The 10,063-nt window shown below is 42.8% G+C and overlaps 1 protein-coding gene across 6 annotated transcripts; it reads right to left on the bottom strand.

Moving 5' to 3' along the window:
* Positions 1 to 590: 590 nt before the first annotated feature.
* On the bottom strand, positions 591 to 9,994 carry ZNF639 (zinc finger protein 639). Of its 6 annotated transcripts, none has more exons than XM_059479423.1 (7): positions 9,934 to 9,994; positions 8,994 to 9,139; positions 7,900 to 7,992; positions 5,379 to 5,455; positions 4,747 to 4,842; positions 3,708 to 3,848; positions 591 to 3,437 (listed from the first exon to the last, which is right to left on the bottom strand). In XM_059479423.1, the coding sequence occupies exons 4-7, from the start codon at positions 5,434 to 5,436 to the stop codon at positions 2,290 to 2,292; spliced, it is 1,443 nt and encodes a 480-aa protein (XP_059335406.1). In that variant the 5' UTR covers positions 5,437 to 5,455; positions 7,900 to 7,992; positions 8,994 to 9,139; positions 9,934 to 9,994; the 3' UTR covers positions 591 to 2,289. The 6 variants fall into 6 exon arrangements, with proteins under 6 accessions (XP_059335406.1, XP_059335402.1, XP_059335405.1 ...); XM_059479419.1 differs by lacking the exons at positions 7,900 to 7,992; positions 8,994 to 9,139; positions 9,934 to 9,994 and adding exons at positions 5,635 to 5,755; positions 5,841 to 5,941; positions 6,950 to 7,051; XM_059479422.1 differs by lacking the exons at positions 7,900 to 7,992; positions 8,994 to 9,139; positions 9,934 to 9,994 and adding exons at positions 5,841 to 5,941; positions 6,950 to 7,053.
* Positions 9,995 to 10,063: the final 69 nt, after the last annotated feature.

Genomic DNA, 10,063 nt, shown 5'->3' with positions numbered 1-10,063 from the left:
GCTTTAACATGCAGATCATGTGGAAGCCAGCAGTGTACTTGTGTTCCCTTTTAAAATGAGACATGCTATTCCTGTATACTTTCATTTACTACCTGATAGTAAAAAGAAAATACTAACATTAGTCCCTCATTTATAAAATCCAACCTAAAATGACCTTGGATACATTTCCTGTTTAGACACTGCATTTTAGTTTGGAATGATCTGGCTTCACAGCATTCCTGTGGGGGATTGTTTTGATTCCCGTTTTAGAGGTCAGAAATAACCCAACTCAAAGACAGCCATGAAGTTATTCATGTCAACAAGCAAGTGTCACAGGGCTCTCTGCTGGCACAGGACACCACCTTTGCTGCTGGAGACACAATGCTGGTCTACACAAACAGACACACTCCTTAAGCCCCTTCATTTATTTTGGGGGATTTTTAAATGCCTTTTTTCCACTTCTTGCCTCTCCCAGAGCAGCTTTTCCCCTAGAGCTCAGCTGTGCCATTCCACCTCTGTGCCATCAGCAGGAGCAGAGTTTTCAGAGAACCAGCATTCCCCCTTTCAGATATATGAGGAAAATTAACTTTGCATATAGAAAATAATTCATCTTAGTGTTTTGATAACTATATTATTGCTACTATTTTAAGCCAGTCAGGGAAGATTGTGTTCAAAATAGGAAATGAGCAATTCTACCACAGATACTGTCATTCTCTATACAAGGGACTAATAAAGTACAGCAAGACACTCTCAGGTTGCCCTTTCAATGACAAAACACAAGATCTAGTAGTATATCAGCATTTCAATGTGACAGAAATGGTCTTGCCTCTCACAACAAAATAACCACTAAGTGGTTCATAGATTTTCCAGAAATACTTCTCTGGAAATCAGAACTTCCATTAATCAATAACGTTCAGCCAAGTTTTACCCTTAGCTTTAAAAATCAAATCCAAAGACCCTTGCATGCCTTGAAGCTGATAACACCACACCTCACTGATCAAGAAATGTTTGATACATTATCTCTATACAAAGCTTGCATTAGACAATCTTACATTACAAATTTACAATCAATGAAGAAAGAAATGTAAACTCCACTAGTAATTATTATAGGTATTTTCACCATGGTGTCTAGCATGATCTAAGTGACCCCACTCTTCTTTTTTTATCTGTCCAAGTATCCATTCAGATACAGAGCTACAGAATGAACTGTAAAAACTCACTTCCAATGATTACAAAGGTAGGATAGTGCTTTGTATAATATAAACAAGTGTGTGAAATAATTTGAGAGTGATTAGTAAAAACTGTGTAATGTACCAGTCTTTTAAGCCCGTATATAAAAATTTTAAATTTACAGAGTTAAAATAACATTCCTCAAGTTACTAGTGGTGGAAAGATAATTATAAATATACAGACTTACTACAATAATATAGACTACTAGAAGGTTTCTCTAGTCAGAGGTTGGTGACATCCATAATTTCAGCGAGAGCTATATTAGGATTTTATGTAAGAAATTAATTTTGTACATTCTCAGCAGATCATTGCAAATTCCTTTTGCAATTACTCTATAGAACATGATCCAATCAAAACCCAAGCAATGTGTGTCTCAGTGCATTAAAAGACAGGAAGAAGGTAAATAAAGGGAATATCATGTGGGAGTCATGCAGTACGTATGTGCAAGAGTGTGTTGGACAGTCCCACAGATGGGACTTAAACACAGAACAAAGTGAACAGTGAGGTCAGAAAGGTATCCCAGGAGAAAAACAGGACAATTGAAAAAGCTTATCAGGAGCATGAGGTGGGAAATGAAGGCTGGTATGTGAATCTGGAGATGTCCATGCCTGGGAACTTTTGGAGCACCCTTATCTTTGGCAGGCCAGTGTTACTGCTAAACACCAGTGCAGTGACCTGCTGCCACCCAAGGTAACATGAGCTGGATGTGGAACTGAGACCACATCCAGCATAGAATTAGATATTTGTTTTGTTTTTGTGCCTTTTTAAACTCAAGAGAGCTGGTCCTGTACACTAGACATGAAAGAGCAGGATGACCACCAGAACTGGTATCACAACATGCAATTACTCCCCCTGTCCCTCCCCCCAAAATCTGATCCACCACAGTGTAAATGTGATTACTCCTACTGAAACCCCTAGACAAGGAAATTCACAACACCAAGTGCTAGACATGCTTTGCTGATATAAAGATGAAAACATTAGAAATGTACAGTTGCTGTTAAAATTGTATTTAATATCACATTCCAGTGACTGGAAATTAATTCAAATTCTAAACAAACTGATTACAGGGAAAGAAAGCAATCACACCGTCTCATGTATCTGAAGATGACTTAAAAGATCTTTTTCATTCCCAAACCTCATTAAACAATCAGTACATTTATGAGGCAAATCTGCTGAATGCCTGAAATCCAAATGAGTTTTAAGGTCCTCAATTTGTCCTGTTGAATATTCACAGTATTGACACAAATAAATCCCTTCAGATAAATGAGAGCTTAGGTGCTTGCAATATTCCAACATACCTGAAAACCCCTTCCCACAGTCATCACAAACATGAGGGAATATTTTGGTGTGCTCAATAGCTACGTGCCTGTTGACATTGGTGTGCAGCCTGCTCCTAAAGCCACACACCTGGCACACAAAGAAGTTTTTGCATTTGTCAAAAGTGATTTTGTTGATGAGGCTGTACTGGCCCCGCTCCTTGCTGTGGTAGCTGTCGCTCAGCTCGATGAGCCGGCACGCGTGCTCGTTCACCACGTGGCTGTGCAGGTCCTCGGGGTCGTTGGTCTCGTGCTCGCAGAACTGGCACAGGTACTGCTCGTCACAGCTGTGCTCCTGGAAGTGCAGGTACAGCTCGCTGCTGGAGGAGAACTGCACATCACACTGCTCACACCAGTACAGGTGGTCGTTGAAGTGAGTGTCTGCTATGTGCTGACTCAGGTTCTCAAAAATCACCGTTTTGTAATCGCAGTATTTACAGATGTACGGATCCTCCTCGTGGAGTTTTACGTGCTCAATGAGCTGCACTTTGCTGGAGAAACTTTCCTTACAAACTTTACAGACGTGAGTGTCTGTACATGTCTTATGCTTCAGGATCATGTGCTGCTTCAGGTCAGAGAAGTACTTGCTGTTGAACTCACAGAGCTCACACTTGTACAGGCCGCTGCTGTTCGCTCTCAGCAAGGGCCATTTCTGTTGAGCTGTGATATTCAAAGCCTGGTTCTTCTCAAAGATTTTACAGGTCTCCAGAGGGATTTCCTCAAGGTCCTCAGCTTCCAGCTTCTCAGGTGACACAGTCTGTGTTTCTATATCGTGAACTTCTACAGCATTCACTTCTGTTGTAGAAATTTCTACAGTTTGGATATCTAGAGGTTTCTCTTCTTCTGTGGGGCTGTCACTGAATATAGGTGAGTCACATAAGTCCCTGCACATTCCATTGTTAGTACCTTTATCTGCAGGAGGAAATACGTAATAGAAGGTTGAAGTAAACCCACTACAAAACACCTGGGCCCATCTTTAACTTTTCAGTCAGCTGCAGCAGCTTTCAAATGCAAAGACCAGTTATTTCTCCCCTGCCAGCCTATGATGTATTATCAGCTAACAAAGCAATACCAGAAACTATAAATCTCTCACCATTTCTTTCAAAGCAAGGAAGTTACACAAATAGCCAGGAGCAGCTGGGCTCTCCAACCTCCCAGCCCCTCATCTGCAAACACACTGACCTTTACCTTTATCCTTCTTTTTAGGGTCTGTGCAGTGCATGCCAGCATTTGAGTGTGCCCCGCTCCAGTGAGAGCTCCCAGCGTGCACCGGGCTGCCGTCATCATCCGTGTCCAGGCTCTGCACAGGACTGTGGAATCTACCTGCAACAGCAAGGCAAGCATTTCCTTGTCATTTCTCCACACCAGCATCATCCCGATTCCTGCATTTAGTCACAGATCTTACTTATTATTTATTTATTCTACTTGCATAAATTTATCTTTATATACTAAATTTATCTTTATATACTAAATTTATCTCCATATATCTATATATGCTCAGCACATCATAGCCTACATTTTAAAAAAAGTAACAGCAAATACCTTGAAAATTATTTCCATACGTGCAGAGAAAAACAAAAGAATTCAAAAAGTAACAAATCTGTCTAGAAGATTTCAGCAGAAAATACTGAATTTACTACTGAATATACTCAGCTGATTATACAGAAAAAAAACTTAAAATCCTTAACTGAAACATTTCATTTAAAAGACTCAAAAAATATTCTTCAATATTTCTGGACATTGCATTTTAAAATATGATACTTTCTAGAACTTCTGCAGACTTTATGGATAATTATTAAAGTGAAAATAAAAATAAATAGACTAAAAATCCACCATCACATTTAGTCTGCTAAGTTTCTACCCACTATTGGATGTTTTATAAAAAGGCATTTTGTTTTGCCAGGTACAAGTACAATTCAATGCAACTGTGGTTAATCTCCATCTGAACTCATCAACTTTATAATTTAGGTAGTGAGTATTGGAAGTAGTTTAATCACCATTATAAATGTAAAATTGAAGGGTCTTTTGTTGTCATTGTTTCTATTTTGAAAACTGTATTTCAGCTGTAACAATTGAACAACCTCCCACCAGTCTAAAGCCCATCAGATCACAAGGACACTCAGAAATCACCTGCTATATACTGTGTATTCTATTTGCTTCTGTGAATAGGAACATGATACATTAAAGAACTGCAGAACAAGACCCCAAAACATAATCTTACCTCTGTTTATATCTGGCTGTCTCATGGAACAGACACTATAGCAGTGGTCAGAAAAAATCCCACTGTTGTCTATGTATCTGCTTGCACCTGAAGAATCTAAACCAAAACATCAACAAAAAAGTTTAAGTACTCATGTCTTATTTCAGCTGCAGATGTATTTCTTATTCATCAAAATTCTTTTCACATTTTTACTTGTTGTTTTGGAAGAATTTCTGTTGTGATTTACACCTTCCAGCTGCTGCCCTGATGTTTGGAGTTTCTGCTCCAGCTGAGGACATTGACAAGTGTGTGGTCTGTTCCGTGCTGAACATTCCTCTCTACCCATCCCACCCCAACTTTTACAGAATTCCTGCCCTCTGTGGAAGCAGGAACTTGCAGCTTCATTTGCAACTAAAGCCAGTTCTCCCATGTGCAGGAGTACAGAACAAACCACTCAGGTGCATTGGCTCAAGATGGCCCAACAAAGCAGCCTGCAGAGTGGGTGCTGCCCATTCAAGCCAAGATTTCTCATCCCACCCTTTGTGTAACTGCTTTTCCACGTGTCAGCAAAAGTGGTCACTTCTTGTAAAGTTATTATTCTGAGAAAAAATATTAGCTTACTGAAGTGTACCTAACTCAAGCTCCAGACTGACCTGAGTAACGAGAAGGATGCAGAGTCTTCCTTTTCCTCTTTTTAGGATGTTCATTCATTTTGAACAGTCTACATGAACTGTACAGTAAAAACATTAAAGAATTAGACTTGTTTTCTACCTAGGTTATCTTTCAGAACCTTATGGAACAATACAAGCATTTTGAAATCCTGCATACCAAATACAAAAGTTTTTTCTAACTCCCCCTTCTTGCCCCCCAGCCCATTTTAATACAGTTAAGAGCCCACTAAATACACACAGCTGCTGAAGTCCAGTTTCACATTCCTGCCCTGGAGCAAAAGGTTCACCAAAAGACAGACGAGTCAGAACTCCAGGTACTCCAGCAATCAGGGTCATCTACAAGCCTTCTCTCCAGCATCCTTTTTGTCAGAGACAAGACACTGAGGCACAGCCCTTCACAAACGAGTTTTAGTGTTTAAAATACCAACACAGTCATGCTCTTACCAAAAATCCCAGACTCTTCAGTATCAGGAAGCAGAGCAGCTAAGAAAGTAATGACTGTACAGCTTCCAAATGTAGTGAAAACATCAGCTCAAGACTTTCACCTATGGAGTGACAGCATTTTAAACCACTTAAAACTTTAGCACCAAATAGAAAAAACACAGAATCAGATACAAGTGATACAAATACTACAAAGAATGAATCTATGTAAATTGAAGCTAGACAGCAACATAAGAAGTTGATATTAATTTCAGTTTAGAGCATCAAAATTAGTAAGGTGGATGCACTGGTGTATTTGCTTTTCTTCTGTCTCAGGCTAGCTGGCTTTCGCTGCACTTGGCAGCTCCTGAGAGTAGAAAAACATCTGGAAACGAAACACAAATAGTTGACCTATATACGGGACAAACAGTCTTGAAGAAGAAAAGGCTGCAAACAAGGAATGTGATGCGGGTTGCCATGACTGAAGAGCGCTTGGGGGCCCAGGATCTTCCTTAATCAGTGCCATGCACCGGAGGGGAAAGGAGGGAAAAAAGGGTCCTGATCAACTCAACGGTTCTTCTGACATTAAATATTTTCTGAACTATTTTTTTTTGGTCAAAATATGGAAAAATAATTTATTTTAACGTTATATCATGATCTAGAAGTACCAGTACCCTCACCGTTTTCTGTGATTGCAAGGGTAGAACCGACAGCGCCGTGGCACCGCAAGTCTCACCCCAGGTAACGCGCGTGAAAAGCTCAACCTTTCCTGCAGCGACCGCACCGCGGGGCAGCAAGGCGGGCTGTTCTATTCCAGCGGCTTTCCCGGCCCGGAAAAGCGGGATCCAGGCCCCGAGCACCGGGATCCCGATCGGCCCCGCGGCCTGCGCGGAGGCCGCACGGGGAGCCCTGGCGGGAGCGCGGCAAAGGCGCCGCTCCGCCCCGGCAGCAGCCGCGGAGCCGCGGGCACGGCGAGGCCGCGACCCCGCAGGGGCGGCGGGAGAGGGCCCGGCCCGGGGCCGCAGCGGGAGAGCCGCGGGCCAGGCCGTGAATCACAGCTCACCTCCCCGGCGGGGCCAGGGCACGGGCGGCTCCCGCCCAGCAGCTCCCCGGGCGCTGCCGCCGGGACTCACCTGCCGGCCGCCAGAGCCGCTCCGCTCCGCTTCTCCGGGGCCCGGCGTGGCCGCTCCGCCCGCACCGCACCGCTCCGCTCCGCGCGGGCCCGGCCCGGCCCGGCCGCTCCGCGGGCAAGGGGCGGGAAAGGGGCGAGCGGCCGCCACCCGCAGCGCCCCCTGCCGGCCACGGCGGTACCCGCCCGTCGCCATAGCGACAGCGAGGGGCCTAAATAAACCTTTAGTTGGCATTTGTACCCCTAAAGCGGCAGCGAGGGGCCTAAATAAACCTTTAGTTGGCATTTGTACCCGTATGGCGACAGCGAGAGGCCTAAATAAACCTTTAGCTGGTGTTTGTACCCGACACCGTCTGCACGGCCGCCTTTCCATCCACAGGCCTCAGCCAGGGCTGGCAGAGTGTAAGCCTGCTTCAGAACAGTGTCTGCACTCTGATTTTACACAAATGAGAGGGTGATGTCAAAGCCAGAACCTTGTAAAGCTCAACTTTACTTTTTGTATCAATGTAAAAGCTGTCCATTAGAGCTACTGTATAGGAAAATCAATATAAAGTGTATCATAAATATATACAGTACAAGAAAGAAATGTATACATACAGAAAGATAAGGAGTTACTGGAGAGGGTCCAGTGGAGGCACAAAGTGAGGAGGGGTCTGGAGCATCTCTTGTGAGGACAGACTGCAGGACTGGGGCTGGTTAGTCTGGAGAAGAGACCTGTGACAGGGGATCTCATCAATGCACAGAAATATTTCGAAGGCAGGGGCCAGAAGATGGTGCCAGACTCTTCTTGGTGGTTGCAAGCAACAGGATGAGGAGCAATGGCCATAAACTAAAACACAAGGAGTTTCCCCTCAACATGAGGAAAAACTTCTTCACACTGAGGATGGCAGAGCACTGGAACAGCTGCCCAGGGAGGTTGTGGATTCTCCCTCTCTGGACACATTCCAAACTCACCTGGATGTGTTCCTGTGTTACCTGCTCCAGGTGACCGTGCCTTGGACTGGATGATCTCCAGAGGTCCCTTCAAAAACTAACAATTCCACGATTCTGTGAAATATGTATAAATAAGGATTTGAAAATTAAAATAATCAACTCTCCCTTTTCCAAATTTATAATCACGGCCCTTTTTGCCAATTTAATCTTCACTTTAAATCATGCCACAGGAAAAAGCACCAAATTGTATTGGTTCACAAAGCAGAACACTTCAAACAGCATCTTACCTTTTTTAAAAATACTTCATTAATTTTGAAGACATGAGGGAGGCTGCTACAGTCCCTTATTTCCATGACTTAAAAATAATGCATGGAATTTTGCCCAAGTGTTTCATTTAGAATGAATTCATATGAATGAATTCAATATGAATGAAACACTTGTTTTGCTCTGACTTAGCCTGAATTTATTTAGTTCTACAAAAAAGTTTTGAATTAGCAGATAATCCACAATAACCCTAATGGTGTTGCTCCACTGATTGGTAAAAAAAGAAACTATACCCTGTTTCTGGCATTAGTTTTATTCATTATCTGGCAGATGAAACTGGAGTTACTCTGTCTATAAAATCCTACCTTTAGCCTTTGTCCTGAGGCTGGGAACATCCCTTTAGGGTAATGTGACTTGCTTAGAGCCAGATTGAAAGAGCTTTATGCTATGATCACACAGGAGTTTTGGTGGTGAGCAGCAAAACAGAACTAAAGGTGTCCTGCTGCTGGCACACTGCTGAGCCCTCAGACACAAAATAAATGTTGTATGCCTACAATCTCCTGCACTGAGTTGCCAATCCAACAAGATCCTGGTCTCCCAGTTCCGTTTGTTCTCTGCTTTTTATTCCAGCCGTGGTTGCTGAGGTTTCTCCAGGACAGCTTGTGTTAAAGGTCTCATAAATCAGCTATAGCCTCCCAAATGGGCGGATGCTCACTTAGCTCTCCCTCTATTCACCAAAATGTTTTCCCTACAAGCGTTCCAGGAAAGCACTTTCCCCAGATCCCAGCGGAGGGCAGTGATGAGAACCTAAAATCCACATATGGCAAAGAGAGAGTTAAAAAAAAACCGACCTAAACGCGAGCCTTTGCTTTGAATTCAGTCCTGCTTGTGAGGGAAACGCCGGCGGACCAAAGCATCCTCTGTACTTTCTGACTGATTTATTCTCCACCCGAAGCAGCACAGCCCAACACCACTTATGTCAGATAAAAAGACAAGGCTGTAAGTGAAAGAAGAACATCTGAGGAGGATCCCTTTTGAAGCTGCAGATCCAGTTCAAAGTCACACGCATCAAACAGAGCTATCAATGCTTTGGACAGAACAGCCTAAATGAGTTTTGTTCTTTAAACCACCACGTGCTTGGGATGTTGAGAGAGCTCTGGGTGAGGTTTTAATCAGTCAGAGCTGAAAATACAGAAAAGCCTGTGTGACACTGACATTCTTGTTTAAATATAGGACAATATAGATGATGCTCATTTCAATTGGTGGGGATATATCCTGACCAGAACAAGCATGGAGTAAACTCTTTCTTTAATGAAAGCAGTTAGCATAGCCCATGAGGATAACCTTCACTGGAGGTAGGTTTGTTAGTATTTAAAAGGACAAGTAGGAGGTTACTTGACATATCTTGTCTAGCATCAGGTTCTTTGCTCTTTTGTTACATGGGTTCAGACTTTAGATTGAGTCTTTCCAAGGCAGGTTGGCAAACAGACTGATTTCTGGGCATAAAATCAGGAGGCGTTACTGAGATACCCACACTAAAGCAAACTGATCCCATTGCAAATCTTTCTTGTTTTACCAGCATTATTTTGGAAATTTTCTGTGATTTTTTTTCATGTTTAGACTTAGACCTACCACAAAAATCACACCCCGGCCCTAAATGGCAGTAAAACCTAAAATCTGTATTTGAACAAGAGCTGATGATCCTCTTATCCTGAACCATCCTGTGCAACTAACACAGAGTTGTAGCCACTCACAACCATTTCATAGTTATTAGGCAAAGGTAAAACTCACCTTATGTATAATAAACACAAGTATAACCTGTTGGTTCAGGTTATTGAAGTAGCTTGTTCCAAAGTCCCAGCCATACTTTTCAAACCAGAGCTCTTCTGAAGCTTCAAAATAAATGTAAGGATGATGATGT

Source organism: Ammospiza nelsoni, chromosome 10, assembly GCF_027579445.1.
Source record: "Ammospiza nelsoni isolate bAmmNel1 chromosome 10, bAmmNel1.pri, whole genome shotgun sequence".
NCBI classification, from domain to species: Eukaryota; Metazoa; Chordata; class Aves; order Passeriformes; family Passerellidae; genus Ammospiza; species Ammospiza nelsoni.
Note: the sequence above shows the minus strand (reverse complement) of the source record. Positions and strands in the feature narration are given on the sequence as shown.

What these genes read in the sequence shown, in the direction of transcription:
- ZNF639 (XM_059479419.1), bottom strand. Translation starts at nt 5,732, where the DNA reads ATGACCCTGATTGCTGGAGTACCTGGAGTTCTGACTCGTCTGTCTTTT. An exon ending in GAAACTGGACTTCAGCAGCT is followed by an intron (nt 5,456 to 5,634) that starts GTGTGTATTTAG and finishes TTTACTGTACAG; the next exon opens with TTCATGTAGACTGTTCAAAA. An exon ending in GCATCCTTCTCGTTACTCAG is followed by an intron (nt 4,843 to 5,378) that starts GTCAGTCTGGAG and finishes GTTTTGGTTTAG; the next exon opens with ATTCTTCAGGTGCAAGCAGA.